This window comes from Colossoma macropomum, unplaced genomic scaffold (assembly GCF_904425465.1).
Source record: "Colossoma macropomum unplaced genomic scaffold, Colossoma_macropomum, whole genome shotgun sequence".
Classification (NCBI taxonomy): Eukaryota; Metazoa; Chordata; class Actinopteri; order Characiformes; family Serrasalmidae; genus Colossoma; species Colossoma macropomum.
This window is the reverse complement of record NW_023494787.1, coordinates 21,684,601-21,706,193: the sequence shown is the minus strand read 5'-3', so window position 1 is coordinate 21,706,193 and position 21,593 is coordinate 21,684,601. Positions and strand designations below refer to the sequence as shown.

Below are 21,593 nucleotides of genomic sequence, written 5' to 3'. Positions count from 1 at the left end.
AGTAACAAAGCCGTCTACCTTATTGAAGTCTTCAGATGTGGCTCTCATCTCTTTCCAGGTTTTGTTGAGCAGCTGGATGCAGATGCAGAAGAACTCCTCAAACGATCGGTCATGAGTGAAGAACATGGGGTGGAAGTCATGGCAGTTCTCGCTGGCTGTGGAGAGAGTGCAGACAGACAGTTTATCATGTGATCTAAAGCTTCCTTTGCTCTGTTTCAGTGGGGCAAAATATTATACTCTGAGTGTGACAGGAGGTTGTGCAGCTATCAAGAATGACTCACTTAAAGCCACAGTTGTAACACCAACAACCTTATCTTGTACGTGCAAGTAAAACATAATTACACAGTGGAAGATAAGAATCATACAGGTGCTCCAGCAACTCTGTCATCTAACAGGCAAAAAGGTTCTTCCAACACTCAAACTGGTTTCAAATGTGTGTCTGCTTTTAGCTCCCTAACATCTCACGTGGGCTCCTCATGCATCCTCACATAAGGCCCAGCTAGGAATAGATGGAGGTTCCTCACGACATCTCCCACAGAAACACATCAGACATTCATTCTCTACCCAGAGGATTCTGCTCTCGGCTCTCAAGACACCTACACGCTCAGTGAGGATGTAAACGCCAGGCTATAAATGGCATTTTGATGGGCATGTTTTCTCTCAATGCACCCTGTGCCAGCCAGCACTGATTGCTCTTTATTCAGAAATTCATGATAAGTGTTCATCTTGTGGGAAAGAAACTTCTGTGATCTATTCGACATAACAGGGAATCAGAGTGACTAATTACAACATCCTGATGTGTTTGTGCTAAATTAACATGTTCAAGCAAAGAGTAACAGCTTTGACAATTCACTGTCGAAGTGCACTTGCACCTACGCAACAATAAATTTAATAGCAAAACGATTCAAAGCCTGTTGTGAAGCAATTGAGCTACCTTTATGAGAAGGCTAACACGTTCTCCACCTGACCTGCTACCTAATAAATGTTCATTAAACCTTTCCCTGGGGGAAAAGAGCTTGAGCTGGATTAGAGTGAATCCTCCGTCTCTGGCATGAGATGAGCATCTTCACCTCAAATCAAATCAAAGCGGGCAAAATAAAGTTCTGGGCACAAGCTACGAAAGCTGGAGGCACCATTATTGTGTTCATAAGCAGCCGCGCTGAAGGTGAAAATGAAATGGCGGCCGCAGTCAGCCGGAGCCCCTGCAGAGAGTGTGCCGGCGTGTCAATAACACACTGCTTTAATACAAAACCAAGTGCGCTGCACTTCTGCCACAGCACAATGGAGCTCTGAATCGCAAGTCCTGTTTGGAGAGCACATTTAGTGGACCTGGAGGCTTCGCAACAGGCCTAGGCCCCTGCAGAGGCCAGGTAATTGAATTGGCTCTGCAGAAATTGAAACTTCACAGCATAATGAATGATGCCTGCAAGGGTAACAGCGGGCTCTCATTGGGAGCGGTGTGCTGGCCGGTCCAGCCAATAGCAGGACAGAAGTGCCATCAGTTTGCTGGCCAGAAAAAGGAGCAAACAAGCTTAGAGACCTCATGCTCTTTCAAATGGCTACAACTAGAAAGGGTTAGACAGATTCGATCTAGTTGTTTCTGTCTCCCAGAGTTAGACAAGTTCAAGGACAACTGGGGTTTGGAGGGATGGAGGAGATGTGGGAGAAAGAGTAGGAAGGTGGGAGGAGGTAGGGCAGCGCCCTTGGCTCATCTCTACTGAGGAATGAAAGTCGCTTCGAGGTTCACATGAGATGTGACTTCACAGATTCAAATAACAAGAACAGTCTAGACCTGAGTGCACAATCTCAGCTCTCTATATTTAATCCTCAGGTTCTCAGGCACACAATCTAACTTAAAATTATGCTGTTACTGAAAGAACTGACGCAGATGATGTAATATTTCCACATACAGACATATGTCAAAAATTTCACAATACTTCTTTCACATTTTCACATTTACATGATATGCATGACAATACTTAATATCTGAGAATCTGTTAAACAGAAAAAATGCACCAGCAAAATGAAATCAAATAATACTGAGTAACTCAACATCTTTTGGTAATAAACTATTATAGTTATTGTTGCAAACTCAGGCATTCATGAGCTCCTGCTGGTGCAGGTTCATGACTTTTTCTTCTCTTTAAACCATGCACAAAAAATGACTTGCGTGCTACTAGCTCCCATTTGAGGAGGAACTTCAGAGTACTAAAAGTGAGTTCCACATCCACATGTTTTACATAATGAAAAAACAAAAGATGCCGTCTGTCGTTACAGCAGAAGTGCTGTGGAACTCAGCTATAGAAGCCTGTGGAAAGCCATGAAGCATTTTTTAATTATGTTTTTACAACTCATTTGAACCACTGGTACAGTTTAGGAAAAAGCAGAGAATTCTCCTCAGACGATATGTTATCAGACGATATGTCACTCTGGGCAACAAAGAGAATGAGGATTATACACTTATTAATGCCCTTAGGTATCCTTTGTTTAATATTACAAAGCAGTAAAACATTGCATGTACATATTATTTATTTTTCAGTAAGCTAAATTAAACAGTCCCCCGTTGTACTCTATTAATTCTCTTTCCCAAAACTACAATTAATGCCTTTGAAGCATCATCATCAAGATACAAACCAGTCATCTCTGATATCCAATTACACTGCCTTACTAATTCTGCAGTTACTAGATTGCTGTTGGCGATAGGGTTTCTATTATTGGTGTACATTTTTTGTGATACATGCAGTTGTTCATTGTTCTAGATGTACTACCAACACACTCAGAAAAGCGTTATAACATATCTTCATACTGCCCACCCCAATTTTCATTTCATTCCAAGTCACAAGTCACTAGCATATGTTGCTATCGATGGCACCATCTCCAGTCACAACAGCAGAACAGGACGAATTTTCTACCCAGTGTAGCAGAGGAAGGCACTTGCTCACACAGAACCATCTTTTCACCATGTGACATTCTCCAATTACTACAATTTAATATTGTTCATTATTCTTAATACGTTAATCTTGTTTCAACTGAATATTCTACTCACAGTATTAACACTACAACCACCATGTATTTCCTGATCGACATGATGTAGTATTACAATAATTCCTCTAACTGGGGCAACTTTCCCCTGAAGAACAACAATACACATGTACAATTCCAAGGCCTGAATATTTCATCATAGCAAATTGCAACGCAACATCTCCCAAGGCAAACAAATCACTGAGCAGGCCTATAAATCGGACATAGGCTGCAAACATCAGCACATTCTGGTGACAGAAAACAAACTGGTGAGGTTTGTGGTTGATCAGGTGGCTGTCAGCAAGTATTGTACACTTCCTATGACTAAACCTCATCAACAGTTTAACAAAAAGCAATAACTCCAGTATAAATAAGCAATGCACCTCAGTTCAAAGCCCTCCTGACACTCTGGCTTGTTTTGTACATGCACAACAGGGCTGGCGCACTCTGTATCCCTGCACTTTTCTCTCTAGCTGAAATTTATCAAGCACAGTATGACCTTAATCTGGAAGCTCAGTAACCTCTCTGACCTCTCACAAACCATCCAAGCTTATTGCGTGCAGCATCAGGGTCACATCAAGTTACAATCCAGAGACAGAAAAGCCACACAAAACAGGTGAGCCTTGAATTTGTTATACTTCTGACATTTCTCAACAAGTTGCCCTGTATACCAGCACCCTTGCTGTCTTATAATTCTGGTGATGGAATTTTTTCTGCTGTGGTTCCACCTGCCCACAAGACTAGTCTGATCATTCTGGAGACACCTGCATATGCCATTCAACTGTGGTGAAAAAGGTTTGGTTGGAAAAAAGATTTAATTAAACAGGGATTCATCACTTAAACAGCAGTATTTAGCTATTTGTATTTATTTGTATTTAGTTCTATGACCACCAACCCCTGCATAAACTCCTGAACCCTTGTTTCTGGACATACACTATACTGATTTTTTTTTACCTACCATCTTTTCAAATCTAACACCAGATCTATTTCTTATATTCTGATGGAATTCTAACATTACATTCTAATGGGTTTCTCCTCAGTCTGAACCAAGACACTCTGTTCTATCTCACTTGTATTACTTTTTCTCTTCTTTCTGCTACCCAGTACATCCCTCACAGAATGGGTTCCATTTTATTTATTCAGCCCTTTTTTTATTTATTTAGCACTTTTTAGCTGAATGCTGCATACAAAAGGGGACTGAAGGGTGTGTGCCAATTACCAGGGTATCACACTCAGCCTCCCTGAGAAAGTTTATGCCAAGGTGCTGGCACGAAGGCTCCAACTTATAGTCGAACCTCAGATTGAGAAGGAACAATGCAGAATCTGTCCCGGCCGTCAAAAAATGGACCAGCTTTTCACCCTTGTGCAGACTGTTGAGGGGGCACAGGAGTTTAACAACCCAGTCTATATGTGTTTTGTGGACTTGGAGAAGGCTTACAACCATGTTTCCCAAGATGTTCTGTGGGAGGTCTTCCGGAAGTGCCGGGGCCACTACTCTGGGGCATTCAGTTTCCGTACCCCCGGAGTGAGAGTTGTGTCCGTATACTCTGCATTAAGTCAGGTCTTGTTCAGTGTGGGTGTTGGACTCTGCCAAGGTTGTGCCTCGTCTCCACTCCTGTTTGTGATGTGCATGGACAGGGTGTCAAGGTGTAGCCAAGGTCAGGAGGGCATTATGTGTGGAGGCTGGAGGGTGGCGTCTCTGCTTCTTTTGGATGATGTTGTCCTTTGTGTCCATCACACGGATGCCTCCCGTGCTCACTGGAGCAGTTTGCAGCAGTTTGAGTGTGAAGCAGTTGGTATGTGGATCAGCACCTCCAAGTCCATGGTCCTAGCCTGGGAAAGGATAGCATGTCTACTGCAGGTAAGGGGAAAGGACCTGCCAAAGGTGGAGCAGTTTAAGTATCTCAGGGTCTTGTTCACGAGTGATGGGAAGAGGGATTGTGAGATTGGCTGCAGGCTGGAACAAGCGGCAGCAGCAGTAATGTGGTCACTCTACTGGACTGTAGTGGTGAAGAGGGAACTGAGCCAGTCTGTCTACATCCCATCCCTCACCTATGGTCATGAGCTTTGGGTAATGACTGAAAGAATGAGATACAAGCGACAGAGTTTTCTTCACAGGGTGCCAGACTACACTCTACCTGATAGGGTGAGCGGCTCAGTCATCCGGAAGGAGCTCACAGCAGAGTCACTACTCCTCCACATTGAGAGGAGCCAGTTGAGTGGGTTTGGGCATCTGATAAGGATGCTCCTCGGCCGCTTCCTGGTGGCATGGCCTACTGGGATGAGGCCCTGAGGTCATCTTATGACCTGCTGAGGGGGACTGTATCTCCAATCTCCAAGTTGGCCTAAGAGTGGCTCGGGATTCCCTGGAATAAGCTGGAGAAAGTTGTGAAGGACTCTGCTCTCCCTACTGCTACCGTGACCCTAGCTGAATCAAGTGGTTTAAGATGATGATGATGGTGATGAGTGCTGCATACATACACATGCAGTGCTATTCAACATTCCTTATTAATAGGTAAGTCCTTTCTGCCCAGAGGTTTCCTTGAAAGTGTCACGCACCACCTGGTGGTTATATCATTGGTGCAGCAAGGTCAGGTTGTGGTGGACAATGAAGCTCCTCAGGGGAGGAGAGCAGCCCCATGCTAAAAAGATGACTCATCTTCAGTAGGAGGGCACAGGCCATATGGCACCAACTCTTCTCACAGCATCACAATGGGCGACGAGAACATTCTATGATTTTCAATAATGTACTGTTGTACAGTACAATATGTAGTAATAAAGTATTGTTGATCTCCAGACCTTCCAGACCCATCAACAGAGTAATAAATGTTTTACTGTCTTATTAATGTTATATCCTGCATTTCATGTGAATTCTGTCCCTCTCAGAGGCTTTAGTATGTGTTTTAACTGATGAAACCAAATCCCTAACTAACCGAGCCCATCTGTTTGTGCTGGAGCTTCCATATGCTTGGCATGGTTCTTTTACATCTTTGAGAAACTCTAAACCCTTCCAGATTTTCCTAATGGGGATTTTTTTTCATTATTCACAACTACTGAATAATATTCCCTGGACAGTTGTGCTGCCAAGCAAAGAGAAATCTAAGCAGGGATGTAACAGATGCAGCAGGGATGTGACTATAATCCAAAATGCAATGGGAACGGGAAATTAAGTAAGGTGCTGTGCTTCTTTTAATGGGAAGCTTAGTAAGGAGCTATTGCACCTGTAACATCTTAAAATTCCATTACTACATTATTATTATAGAGTTATTACATCCTAAAGCTTATTATTATTATTGTATGGACTACAAAGCAAAATAGCTGACTTATTCTTAGCTTAAAGACGTCCAAGTTAACACTCCTGCATTTGGCACTTTTAGACTTTTAACTGATTTGGACTTGATTTTGTATATATTTAACTTATTTCTATCTCAATTGATGCCTTGGGTTTAAACAGATCATAACAACCCTTGTAAGCATCTAAGGTCTTAATACTTCATTATTTTTGTGGGACCGCAGTTAAAGAAATATCAATGTCATTTCTGCTGCAAATTGGTTTCTTGCCCTGAGATCTAACTTCATCTGCAGTGAAGTGAGAGAAGTCTAGGACTGACAGCTGCATGGGCCATCGGTGTCCGTCCATCACCCCAAATCTGACATGAGCGCATCACATTTGGCCACCACTAATTATGGCAGAGAACAGGCAGACATCCAGATGAGCCCAAGCAAAAAAAAAAGAAAAAAGAAAGAAAACAGTGACTAAATGAGTGAGGGAACATCTGGGCAAACTCTCTCTCAGACAGACAGTGGCAATAGCAGGGAGGGAAACAGACAAGATTTGCTCTGCGAGTCACCTTGAAGGCAAGGGCAGAGATGGACTGATGAATGCATAGTGAAGGGTGCCATCCTGATCTTAATGAACAGCCCTGCAGGCCTGCCAGTCATGCAAAGCTAGGGCACGGGAGAGAAATCACCAGCAGCCCACCAGCTGTCTTAGGACATCCTTAAAGAAGTCAACCATCCCTCTAGAGCCCATCAAAATACCGTGCAGCTGACACATTATGAGCTTTAATCTTCTAGCACTGAGTCCCCCCCCCCGCCCTCTTCGGTTGTCTATCATTAAACTGGCATAAGAACGGGCCTTAACAAGACACATAACAGGCATTGTATAAGGAAGCATTTCAACATTGGTTAACAAATGCTTGAGAGTCAGTTTCTTGTTCTTTTCAGAGTCAGAGTCAATCTTTAGTCAACCAAGTTGGAAGCAGACACAAAGAACATTTGCCTAGACTGACAGCTGAGGGGCATTAGCTGAGGAGAGCCCGAGCTATCGCTCCTGGCAGGTTAGCCACTGTGATGTAAACAACAGAATGGGGCACAGCAGATGAGGTCTGAGACAGCTGCCCAGTCTGTTCACACATCTCGTCTCCATCTGACACACACATATGCACGTTTGGGTGCATGCGCTCACATACACACACATATATTTTACCCAATCCATTTTCCTTCTCAACAGACCAACCATTCATTCTACGTCTGACTGGACCTCCTATCTGTTTCACTTCAGGGCATCAATTTGCCTGAGACACGACCTGAACAGATGCTTTGTCTGAACTTTATGTACACGTGTGTGATACTCATGCATGCGAGACCCTGTACTGATGCATTTGTTAACTCATGAATTTTGCACCAAACAACCCAGTCTATGAAAAGAGCTGTTTCGCCTCACCAACCAATTTTTTTTTTCCAAAATAAACAACAAAGCCACTTAAAACCACATGTACACCCCCATTTCCAAAAAAAGGTGGGACGCTGTGCAAAATGTAAATAAAAATAAAATTCAATGATGTGCAAATCATTTAAACCCTATATTTAATTTAACATAGTACAAAAACAACATATTAAATGTTGAAACTGAGAAATTTTATAGTTGTTTCAAAAATATATGCCCATTTTGAATTTGATGCCAACAACACGTTCCAAAAAAAGTTGGGACAGGGGCATGTTTACCACTGTGTTTTATCATCTCTTCTTTTAACAACGTTTAGGAACTGAGGCGACCAACTGCTGTAGTTTTGAAAGTGATATGTTTTCCCACTCTTGTTTGATATAAGATTTCAGCTGCTCAACAGTTTGCGGTCCTTTGTTGTATTTTTTCATTTTATTTTATGCGCCAAATGTTTTCAGTGGTGACAGGTCTGGACTGCAGGCAGGTCAGTTTAGCACGCGGACTCTTAATACAGAGCCATGCTGCTGTAATACATGCAGAATGTGGTTTGACCATATCTTGCTGAAATAAGCAAGGCCTTCCCTGAAAAAGACGTCATCTGGATGGCAGCATATGTTGCCAAAACATGTATATATCATTCAGCATTAATGGTGCCTTCACAGATGTGCACATCACCGATGATACGTGCACTAATGCAACCCTATACCATCATGGATGCTGGCTTTTGAACTGTGCACTGATAACAAGCTCAGTGGTCTTTAGCCCGAAGGACACAGCATCATGTTATTGACCTGTTGTCAATTAATCACCAGGTGTTTTTTAAGCATTACACAACTTTACCAGCCTTTTGTTGCCCCCGTGCCAACTTTTTTGGGACATGCTACTGGCATTAAATTCGAAATGGGTATATATTTTTCAAAAAACAATAAAATTTCTCAGTTTCAACATTTTAATGTTGTCTTTGAAGCATTTTCACTGAAATATAGGGTTTAAATGATTTGTACATCACTGCATTTTGTGTTTCTTTAAATTTTTCACAGCATCCCAACTTTTTTGGATTATGTGGACACCACTCTGATGGAAATATGGAATTGCAAAAAACATACAACACCAGTGGTGCACAGACTCCTTCCCTGATCTGATGGCTGCAAGCATATTTATGGTGAAAGAGTATTTGAAGAGAATACAAAAAACTTGGTGAATGACACGTCTTCTGAAGATGAAAGTGAATTATCTACTGTTGTCATAATGTTTTCAGCAGTATAATGATGTATTTGCATTTGAGACCTTTCAACCAGCCCATCAAGCCCAAAAGCTTTAATAACACACAGCAAATTTCCATTTTTTCATTTATTTATAATGTATGTCAATGCTCCGGTCTATGCACTCATGGTTATTTTCACACTACTGTAATGGCGTTTACACACCAAGTGTGATTTACTCTGATAAATAAAACGTTAATAAAAAGATTTAAAAACATGTATTACTGATGAACCACAATGTTTCTGAAGGCAAAAACGCAACATTATTTTACTCGCCCTCTTTTCGACTTTTGTAAACTTGAATGCAACATGAACTCCCTTGTCCTTGGCGTTGACATGGAAACAACCAAGATGGGGGATTGGTTATGTCCAAGCAACCCAAATGTTTTGACAAACGTCAAAATTTAATATATTGCTGCATCTCCAAAAACAACTCAAACAGAATTAAAAACTTCAGAGCCATCTGAAAAAATGCTCAAACATTTTGCTAATGTGAGGCAGTGAAACTCTCTTTTGCTTTTCCAACAGGGAAAGTACCATACTCATGTCACCATTTGCCCACAATGTGAAGAGAAAATTATATCTTGGAAAAATCTCTTCTAAATATTTTCAATTTTGGGTCATTTCTCTGAGTCATGTCAGTTTAAAACAGTGCTTTAAGACTGTTAAATGGGCAGCTTGTTCTGCCCATTAAGCTTCATCAGCATACTGCACTCCCCAGTGACCCTCAGTAAAACACTACTCTTCAAAGGTCATTGGAATATATTAGAGCTGATAACAGGTCATTTAATTTCCAAAAGAGGCTGATCAGACTACTTGAAAGCCCTTCTAAAATTAAAAAAAATCCTAATTTTAAAATAAACGTAATTACCTCCACCGTACTCTGCACCACCGAAACTGCAATTGTGAATGGTCTTATTAGTGAGCCTAGCAGGACTGGAAGTGCTTGTGCAGCACAGCCTGCCAATATCTGATTTACGAGCTGAAAGCCCTATCCACCTCTAATGTGTGTGGACTGGAAGCGAACTGTGGAAGCAAAAATCTAGACAAAGTGCAAATATTCGCTGCTGAACAAATACACTTCTGTGCTTAACAAGACCTTGGGGAGCGCCATGTCAAGAGACGCCTGACAAGCACCTCTTAAAAACCCACACTACATCTTTCACTTGGCATCTAGGCAACAATTAGAGCTGCCGGAACACTGCACTGGCTCGGCTGACTGCCTCGGACGCTCCATCCCAGGGGCATTTCACAGGCCAGCCCAGGCATGGTGCCTGGTGTCAGACTAGAAAGTGTGTCACATCTCAGCGGGAAACCTCTGAGGCCCAAGAGACACCTCAGAAATCTCATTCCAGCAGATGTGAGGTGATGATAACAGCTGCGGACGTCCCTAATACGGCAAGTGCCAGCAGAGACATGACAGTCTCAAAGGGTTGACGTTGCAGTGACACCTCTCTGACCTCATTCCTCACTCATTCCTCTTTGCACACATACATCCAAGATCCATACATGATCATAGTATCTGCATGGTGGACTCAACTTCTCTCTGTCAAAGAAAAAAATAATCATGTTCCATCAGTCTGGTCAGCCTGAACCGTGAATCCATTTCCCACCCCAAAAAGTGCGATAACACCATGAATCAAAAAGGGGAGATATTTCTGTCTGCTGTCATTTTCTATCTCATGATAAATATTACATATGCTTTTTAAACTGAAGAGCGAGAAGTCATCACTGGGTGCCTGACCGTCGCCGATTCCATTAAGGCTTTGGCTGGAGAAACATGGGGAGTTATAAATCTTTTAGGTGCTGTGGCTCTTGCAGATGAGGTGAGACGGGGACACCTGGATAGGTCATGATTAATGCATATGCTGACAGGAGCTCTAGCCAAAATAAAAGCGCTCACCACTTCATGATCAAAACAGAATGAGTTGCCAGTTGATTAGGTAAACCCTTCATATGACATGTATAGTCATATGTGATAATGTGTTGTAAACATCTGGGATGCACCCAGATACTCAAGTACTCAATTAACTGTTCAAAGTGCCAATATTTAAATACTAAAATCACTGTTCAGGTATCTTACAGGAAGACAAAGAAAATCAGCACTGTAAAAAAGTCTGCTTCTATGTGTGAGTAAGTTTATGTATTATATTGCACTTTGCTTCTCCAAAACATAAGTGCACAGCCAGGACTGCACTGTTAAGGATGTGACTAAGAAGTCAGAGATAGGGCAACTTTATTGTTAACTAAGTTTCCCTTGACATAATAGCACATTTTTAAATGTGATCCTCTGTGTGCTGTTAAATGTTTTGGCAACACCAGTGCCATCACCTAAAAAGGTTAGCCTACAGTTCTACATTAATCATGGCTGAAGGCCATGTTTTCCTTTTTGAGTTTTTTTTTTCCCATCACCGAAATTAACCAAATATTCATTTATTAACACTTTTAGATACTCAAATATATTCAGAATGCACATCCCTAGTATATATCAGGCAGACTAGCATTTCTAGCATCAGTTAGTGTTCAAATGAGCACTGGAAAGGGTAACACGATCAACCTTAGTGACTCTGAATATTGAATGTTAGTTGGCGCCAAGTGTACCACTTCAAACATCTGGACATGGGTTTTTTATGCACAGCTGTTTCAAATGTTTATAGAGGAAATAAAAGCAAAAAAAACTACTAATGATTCAACAGATGAAAACAGTGCCTGCATCAGAGGGGTCGAATGAGAATGTCAAAACTGTGAAAAACAGATGGGCTAGAGTCAGGAAAATCACATCAGAATTCAAGACTGGTGAGCAGGATGTCATCACTTACTGGATTGTGTCTCAAATCGAAAAGCACTGTTTGGGCATATCAGCACTGAAACACAACCTCTTCAAACCAAGGCTTATTACATATTAAGGCTTATTATTCAGTAGCTACAGAGACTTTCATGCAAACTGGCTGAGCTGGGTTATAGAAGTGTGTGACAAAACTTTAAGGGGTTAACAGTTGAGGAGTGAAAAAAGTTGCCTAGTCTGACAAATTTAGATTCCTTATGCAACTGTGTTCTCCAAGTTAATCCTTTAATGGCTACAGTTTATCCACATTCAGATGGAAGATTCCAGCATGACAATGCACCATATCACAAGGCACATGCTGTCACTGAATGGATCCGGGAACACGAGAGCAAGTTTTCATTGTTTCAGTGGCTTGTGCAGTTCTCAAATCTCAACTCTATCAAGCATCTTCAGGATGAGTTGGAAAGGTCTGTATACAGCAATACTTTGCAGCTGTCCAATTTTCAGCTGCTGCACAGACCAACCACTTCCCAAAACAACAAAATTCCTGTACAGCACATTCAACATCTTATACAATACAAATTCATGCAGTTCTGAAGGCTCAATACAATACTACAGAGGTGAACCTAAAACTATTAACTCGGGGTATTCACATGAATAATGCATATATGAAGAATGCCATTTCCATATCTATTATATTTGTAGGCACAATGAAAGCTGAAGGAGATCTTCATTGAGCATTGTGGACCAAGGTCTGGTTTCAATACTGTTTTTATCATGCCCTTTCCCATGCCAATTTCAACTAACCTCTCGGTACATTTTATAAGTGACCATGCACATCACAAACTGGAGGAAGAGGCAGCAAGTAGCTGATTGTTCAGCTAAGTTAGCCTCAGTAAGAATATTAGCTAGCCATGAAAACTGCCTTTTTTAACAGTGTGAATATAACATACATTTAATAAAAATGTGCCTTGTATGGCTATAAGCTTTCATTTAGACCTGTAGGTAATTGCCTTTCCTTTGGTATTGCTAGCTGTGTAGCCTTTAGCTTGCTAGCTAACAGTCAAGTGCTAATCAAGTGACATAGTTTTAACAGAGTATTTTAAAGTATTTTATTGCTAAAAACCCATCTTGGTCCAGCATTTTTGGGGTATTATAACAGAAAATTTTGGACATGTTCTGCTACTGGAGGCACATGTTCACTCTGTTCTTCATTTCTGCAAGGGTTCATCAAAAACTTCACTTGAACTAATAAAGTAATGGAACAGCCCCTAAGAAAATGCAGGGGAAATGCCATGGCCAAGTTGACGAGGGCATGTTAAAATGAGTATTGAAATGGACGGCAAGAACAGCTCCTAGCAGAACTGGCAGCCTTGCAGACCAGACCTCTGTCCGGGTCCCAGAGTGTTACCCAGGATTCTTCTGCACCCCCACTGCTGTTGCTACTATTTCTGAAGAAGGCACTTGGTGTAAAAGGCATGAAATTGCCTGAAGGCTTTTCACTGAACTCTATCAAATTACCAATAAACACAGCCAGAGTAAAGCTGCACTCCATTGAGCGTGGGCCAGGACTTTCAGGCCTGCTAAGCTTTACTGACACTTTATGAGGGTGTGGAAAAGATGATGATGATTCACAAGGGTGGCTTACTGCATCAAGATTAATTCTCCATAATCTATTTTTCATCCCTGATATCCCAATCAGTTGCAAGCAGGAGAGAAGAATTTTCTCTGAAGATGAGTCTTCACTGAGCAGTAGGAGGTCTTTTCTAGGCCCAAACTCTGAGAGGAACGCATTACTCTTTAATGAGGAATTACATCCAGCTTCCTCTGCTAATTCATTTAATTAAGTTTTTGGTGGATTACCGGTCGACTGCATCGCCATGTTGCAGCCCACACATTCTAAATCATTTAGAGGCCGAAGAACACTGGATGGCATTATCTTCGCCTCACATCTCGTTCTGCCTCCTCGGCTCCAATAACTCTGCAGTACCCCAGCACTGAGATCTTCGGTAAGCATGACTTTAAATAATGCCCATGTTTCTTTCTAGGAGCCGGCTGTACAGCTGCTAATACCTCCTGCCTTCTTACCTGCATTAGACTGCCTAATAGAGTTTTCAGATGATGAAATGCTTTGCCGGAGACAGTAGCTGAACATTATTCTCTTGCTGAAGTGTTTAAAGTATGCAGTGAATCACTGGGTGAACGGGGAAGGATTTGTCGCAGGTTCTGCTTTAGGAGGTGCTGCTTCAAATTGTGCGTGACTGAACAAAGCAACAGATTTACTGTGCTTTGGCATTTTTTTACCCTCCAGAAAGGTGTGAAAAAGGAGCTTCATTGTTGCTGGGTGTGACTGTGACACTGAAAATCAAAGCAAAAGACCAGAGGAAAAGCAACCTCTCTTTTAAGAGGGCTAGTTTCTTTAGGATTTCTTTTTTCACTAACAAGGACAGGACTCAACAGCTAGACCACGCTAGAGATACAATTTGATGTTACAATGCCTGACAAAATAGTCCTGACTCTATGATTGACTGAGATGAATTACAGAACAAGTAACGACTGACATTGGAACCTTAATTTAACACAATTGTTCTGCCACTCATCATTCTTCAACTTTGAGAAAACAACTCTACGTTATGGGTCTGAAAGGATGTGTAGCTATAGGAACTGTTACTGAGAAAAGCAAACAGACAAAAAAAGATGATATGCACTAGAACACCAAAACTGGACATCTGACACATAGAGTAAGGGTTTATGGACTGAATAGGATAAATTTATTTGGATCATGAGAAGCAAAAAAAGCAACCGATTGAACTTTGGCGGTGTGGTAAAATATCCCTGCAGATTTCTTTTAAAAACTGAAAGCAGGCAAAAAAATAGAATCTGCAATAAAAGCAAATGGAAAAAATATACATTATATTTACAAGCTTCAGTGCACTTCTTTGTTAAATACAGATTTTCTGCTAATTTCCTGATGTTGAAAAATATCTTGCACTTAATGGCTGTTTTCATCGGACATTACATAAACAACCATGTAAGAGCCACAAGAATATGCAAGACCAGGGTGCTCTCTGACCTTTGCTTAGTACTGTAGCTTTAAAACTGGTTGGCCTTAAAAGTCATGCTTCAGATTTACATTATAGCTCAACTAGGTTGGGTAAAGACTGTGTGAGTGAGTGAGTGAGTGAGTGAGTGAGTGTGTGTGTGTCTTTTGACCTGAAAAGGTGTGAGAGGGATTCAGATGTACAGACTGGGCAGGAGTAAGCAAAAGACCATCCGCAGGTCACTGCATCACAGCAGCTTAAAACAGAAGAGATCCCTACCCTCCTGCACAACTCTATCCAACCTCCTCTCTCACTTTTTCAGTTTCCATTAGTTTTCTCTTACACCTATTCTCATAAATCACCTTTTACCCTCTCTCTCCCTCAAATGATGAAGTATGGACAAATGTATGGTTTAAAATGGCTGGTACTACTGCTCTAGCTATTCAATGTACTTTTGCCCATGTTTTAGATAACTGTAGGTCATACAGAGTCAGAAACCACATAAGCAAGTTTTTATAAGTGACCTGGTTTGAGCTAAGTGTGTGATGTTTAAGGAAGGTCCACACTGTACGTGTTTTTTGCTTGTTTTCAATGGGAAAGACTTCTTTTGCTCACTGGTTTTGCATTCTGAGTGCCTTTTGTTTTATGTGCCATGCTTTTCTCTCTTGTGCAGAGAGCTCCAGGCACGCTGAGTTTAAAGAAGTTCTACTCAAAGCAGTCAACCAGGCTATGTCAGGACGTATTTTTCTGTGCTGACCAATCGGATCAAAAGAAAGGCAGGCCATCAGAAGCAGCCTTTAAAAGGTCCATATCATGGAAAAATAAATTTCCCTGACTCTCCAGTCCATATAGGCCAATCTGGAAACTAAGCTTTAAAAACAGGTCGTTTTATATTAAATGTTTTCACACCAAAGTTATAAGGAGTGTTTAAGCCCGGACTGCTTTTTGAATGAGGCACAATACATGGCAGCCAATCAGAACAGAGCTCATTAACATATATCTGTGTCTTAAAGGCACAGTAACAAAAACAGTCTGTGTAGTTCAAAGAGATAAAGATAGGTCGGAAAATGGCCATGTAAAACTGAGCCAACCACTTTCGGCACATAAAACCAAATGATGGAGTAGAACTCAAAGGAAAAAAGAAAAACAAAAGTAGGACGTGGGCTCTTCGGAGAAAGGCTTACATTAACTTCTTAGCTACATTAACCTACAACGCAAACCTAAAGAAGCAAACTCTGGGCAACAAGCATGGCTTGTGGCTGATCCACTATGTTTAAGTAAAAGGAAAAATGTGGTGTGATTGAGGATTCTGGACACAAGTCTAAAGCCAGTCAGATCCAGCCTGGGTCAGACCCAGGCCAAGTCAGGCCCACTGAATCTTGCTACCAGTTCTCAGAGGCCCAACCCAGACATAAAGAAGAGCTGGAAAAGGGCAATTCAGGCAAAGGGTGAGCATTAGGCCCTCAACATTATTAATCGATGAACTCCTGCACAATTATAAAGTCTAATGGCTGCTTTTATCTTCACTGTGGGAGACAGTTTACTCTCAACCACAGAGACAAAGAAGAAGGACAGAGAGAGAGAGAGAGAGAGCGAGAGACAGAGATGCACCTGGCTTTTAAAGTCACTTAAATCTTAATATTAAAGCTGGCAGTGTACTTCAAACGAAACTGAATTTGGCATATTCGCACAGGAAAAATGGCAGGTTTGTGACCAAAATGGTCCTCCTTCGCAGCTGTGAATGCAGACTGGTCAGTCAAATCAGACGAAATTTTCACACAGCCATGTCACATACATATTCACCTGCAAATGGTAAGTAACATAGTATGATTGGCTGCATATCTTTTGGCTGTTTTTCTTTGCACAGAACTTAACTCTGCTCATCTAAGTTGAGCATCAACTGAACTGATCTCAAGCCACTGTGTCCACTGCGCCTGCCGTATTTGACAGCGAAATGCAAAAGCACTAAATTTTATTTCTATTTGAGGTATTCTGCTGACCTAACTTTTAGCTGAGTCCAGAGAAACAGAGCACACTTACGTAGTTCTCCTACTTTAAGGATCTCACACAGCATTTTGGTGAGCTCGATACTGCTGCGGCCAAATGGACACTCATGCTTGTCTTCTCGACTGCTGTTCTCCAGAACGATCTGAAACACACACAAATGCACACAGTGTTGCATGTAAAGAGGTGGCAAGCGACACAGAAGTGCACATAAGTAAAGAGTTTACATATGTATGAGAATATCAGCGGCCTTTTAGCTCAAGTATGAATAGATATATGAAAATATGGCAATAGGTGCCTCCCTTTTATCCCTAAGTAACTCCTAAGCTGGGTTCAAAGCTGCATTTCTTAGAATCATTGTATTATAATAGCTGCAATGGCACTCTGTTCTTAGAAGATAGCTATAGGAGGTATGCTCAACCCTTCCAGTAATAACTGAATGTCTTTTTTGTTCAGGAAAATGGAGTTTCAGTTGGAGTGATTTTAAGGTGGCTTTGTTCATCTATCTCTGTTTGCACTAAAGATTTATTGAAAATGAACTGAAAAGTAGATCAATGAACCACTTAACAAGGACAAGTATTAAATGCCTTCAAATCATTGACACGGGACACCTGCCATGCTGTTAAAAAGTCTATCAGCCTGTTCCTCTATCAGCAGCGGCCTAGTGTGTAGGCTCACTATGTAGGAAAAAACAGAAAAATAAGGCTAACCTTTTTTTCAAACAAAAACTGCGTTTTTCATTTCTAAAAATGAAAAGACAAAATAATTTTTGGGGGAGAGAAGTGGGGGGTGTTGGACTTAGAAAATTCTTATTACATTAGATTACTTATTACATAGTAGCCACAAATACTAGATTTACCACCCAATCCAGGATTGGAACCCCAATCTTCACCGTCCAAGGCTATCTAATTAATATTAGTTTTAATTGAAATTAATATTAATCTAATATAATACATTTATAAGCTTCACATAGCCTGGCATAAACCCTTTCTTTTTTTCCCCAAAAACACAATTATTTTAGTCTATTAGTTATTAGCAGCCCTTGCTACTGTTTTTGGGCTGTCATAAATAACAGCATGCAATGTCATGTTTTCTTAAAGAGATAATTAGGGCCTTATTGAGCCCTAATTTATTGGTGGGATGCTATGGCACTATGGTGATGCACGTGTCTGTAACAGGGTTTCCATGCGAACGGTTTGCAAAATTTAACAGAATTTCCAAAACGTCGGTTTACAATGGAAGGAACTGAACCTTGAATTTACGTTTTTGTTTTGCTGTCATGTTTCTGTTTTGCTATCTGATGTCGACTAAAGGAGGATGGGTTCCAATTCTTAAGTCCTGCTTCTATCAAGGTTACTTCCACCTGCTCTTGCCACTGTCGAATTTCACTTGCTCAGTGGGGCTTTGAGCCAGATTTTCTGTAAAGCTGCTTTGTGACAACGTCTGTTGTAAAAAGCACTACATAAATAAACTTTGACTTGAAGCTCAGTGTAACTGAACATGGCTGTAGCCTTTACAATTGAGAGAAGTTAGTGAGGGAAAATCTCAAGGGCTGAAACTGCGTGCTGCCCAGAGAGAGAGAGAGAGAGAGAGAGAGAGAGAGAGAGAGAGTTACCCTGATATAAGAATCCTGGTGGTGTCTGGCGAAATAGAGCATATTATCCAGAGCCAGCATCCCTGGAGGAATCTGAGTGAAGTCCACTGCTGGGTTCACATGATTCTACAAAGGCACACACACACACACACACACACACACACACACACACACACACACACACACACACACACAGAATTATGATCACACAATATACTCTCATATTAACACTTTATAGTCCCACACAATATAGGAACTAGAAAGTGCTCCTACATGCTCCTACTGCACCAAGCGAAAATCTACAGCGATAACAGAACTTTTACTTTCTATAGCTGGAAAAACCCTCAGCCCATTTCAAAGCTGCACAATTCCAACACAGTCTCACATATCACTGGTCACAAGCTCATTGAAAATGTGAAGACACTGATATCTCCTCTCTTTATGTGCCTGTCCACTTCAAACAAATCTGAGCTTTTCAGACAAGGCGAAATAGCTGGCATGAAGGACATGAGCTTTGCAGATGTCTGGCTGGATTTCGGCTGGCTCTTGTTCTGCCTTTGCAAGAGCACCGAGGCTCAGACGGCCTGCTGGGCCCCTGGGGGGCAAAGAGATGAGCAGAGACATGGCTGATTAAAGATAAGGCAAAAAGCTATCTCCACTGGCACATTGACCACACGTTCAGCCCTGAATCTACACAGACAGAGAGAAATATTAAAGGGGTTATGAGCAGCAACCCATGAGTAGCCAAGCTGTGTAATACTCACTTACATGTAGGAAAAAGAAGGGAAGGGAGGGGGTAGAGGGGGGAGAGAGAGAGAGAGAGAGAGAGAGAGAGAGAGAGAGAGAGAGAGAGAGAGAGAGAGAGAGAAAGAGAGGGGGGGAGAGAGAGAGAGAGAGTCCTCTGTAAATATGTATGTGTATAAAATCTAAAATCACATATTTCTAGGCCAAATAAAAAAAATAAAAAAAAATCTGTAATTTTATTTAATACAACCATAATACTTATTGATTTCAAATTCTGAAAGTATTGCCATAATGTTTTTTTTACTTTTAAGCTTTGGTTGGAAACAAAGAGATTATAATCATGAAATATCCAATGGATAATTATCCAATCAGGATTTCCCCACCCATGGTATTGGGACAGATACACCCAAGTGAGCTCTCTCATTGGTTAGGCCTTCAGGAGCTTGACAGGAGGTCTAACATAATAAAATAATTACAAGCATAATTAGGAATGGACACTGGAATCAAGCAATCACATTTTGATGAGAAAAAGCATTAGGCCTTCTGGAGTCCTAGATACATCACTGACAGTGAACATAAGAGATAGCCTCATCATTAGATTTCAGTCAGCTGTTAAAAAAGGAAAAAAGGTGGAAAAATCTATGGCAAGGCTCTTTACCCAAAATGTTACTGTAAAACTGGTAGGTGGTAGTGTGACTTCCCAGAGCGAAACCACTCAGAAAAGGATGCAAAACCCCATCTTACAGTGCTAACAAAGACATCAGATAAGATCTGCCAGGGAGCATGTCAAATCATGTTTTTATATATATTTATCTGACAGTTTGTTGAAAGAAAGAAGCATTAACAAACTGACATTCACTCGTTTGCCCAATAGTCTCACAGTTTAAAAAACTTCATTCACACTCAAAGAATAGCACAGCAGCAGTGCTCTACAGCAGTTGACACCAACCCCTGGAGATCTAACTTCCTGTACAGTCTAGTTCCAGCTACCACCTAACACTTCCGCTCCTGCTAATTGACTTCAGAAGTCCTTGGCTGCATCCAAAACCGTATAATATTAAATGTAAAAAATGGCACACCACCATCAGAAGTGCATTCATTAGTGCAGTATGTATAGTATAGTAGTAGCCTGTAAATAAAAAAGTTTTAGTGTTATTAATGTTTGTATGTAACTGACACACCTATGTAATCTTGTAAATGCAAAACTGAGTATATGTAATAGCTGAGTGCTACCATTGTTAAAAGAAACAAAGGCAAAAAAGAAATTATGAAATATTTCAAATCTGTGGGAAACACTGAATAACAGACTGTCTTTCATAAGCTTCAAATGTCCACATTTAATGTAGACCGTACAAAAACTGCACCACTATTAGCTTAGCGGCATAAAATTAGAAACCGCATGACCACAGAAGTGTTTTTTTTCTCGTTTTTTGCCCTAGTTTTAACAGAGCCCAAGCTGAAGGCCGAGGTATAATACTCATGGTTTGTCACCATTGTATTTTTCTGTATGTGCATGTATGTAACTTTGTGTACAATAAGTATACGATCAATATCTTTTCTTCTTTGTCAGTTATCACTATTCCTTTCATTGCTTTGGCAACATTGAAACAGAATCTGAGGGAGAATACGACAGACAGAAGAAAGAGACAGACAGACAGTGTAACTGAACATGGCTGTAGCCTTTACAATTGAGAGAAGTTAGTGAGGGAAAATCTCCAGGGCTGAAACTGCGTGCTGCCCAGAGAGGGAGAGAGAGAGAGAGAGAGAGAGAGAGAGAGAGAGAGAGCGAGCTCAAATTTCCATCCTTAAACATGTCCACAGTGCAAACCCTCCTAACTGCTTTACATCCATCTGCATGGCAACGCTCTGGGCTGAGCCAAAACATACAGGCCTCGTTAGCACACTCCATCCAAACACACCCTGCATGACTCCACTAAGAGCAATCAAACCACCACTGCTACTACAAGTAAAAGTTTAAGGTCTGCAAACTTACCTTCTACCTGCTGGGCTTAACATGAGAGCACCCTGGGTCAGTGTGTGTCTGTATGTGCGAGGGCTTTAACAGCACTGCAGGATTTTAAGGCAGGCCTTATCAGTTTGCAGCACACGGCAGCATGAGAGGGGTCTTTAGCGAGCCCTTGGCGGCTCAGGGGGGTTTAGGAGAAAATGACAGCTTTAGCTTTCCCCCTCATCAAGCCATGGCCAGTGATACGCTTTCTCATGCTCTCAGACCTCACTGCCTCTCTCTCCTACTCTCTCCTGTCCCTCTCTCGGCCACTCACCCTCTTTCCCTCTCTCTCTCTCTTTCCCCTTAAGGCAGAATACACTCTTCAATTTCTGCTGCGAAAATGCTGTTGCAAACAAAAATAACAAATTGTCAAAGAAATTTGGTTGCTAAAACCGTTGGTCAGAAATC

General features: G+C 41.3%; 1 protein-coding gene across 3 annotated transcripts in view; it reads right to left on the bottom strand.

Annotated features, from left to right (window-relative positions):
- Positions 1 to 21,593, bottom strand: part of elmo1 (engulfment and cell motility 1 (ced-12 homolog, C. elegans)) — a 103,134-nt gene that overhangs the window by 30,800 nt on the left and 50,741 nt on the right. For all 3 annotated transcript variants that reach the window (XM_036566424.1, XM_036566425.1, XM_036566423.1), the window contains 3 exons: positions 18,455 to 18,559; positions 16,876 to 16,984; positions 19 to 155 (listed from right to left, as the gene is read on the bottom strand). In XM_036566424.1, coding sequence (XP_036422317.1) covers positions 19 to 155; positions 16,876 to 16,984; positions 18,455 to 18,559 — 351 coding nt within the window. The remainder of the gene's footprint in view (positions 1 to 18; positions 156 to 16,875; positions 16,985 to 18,454; positions 18,560 to 21,593) is intronic.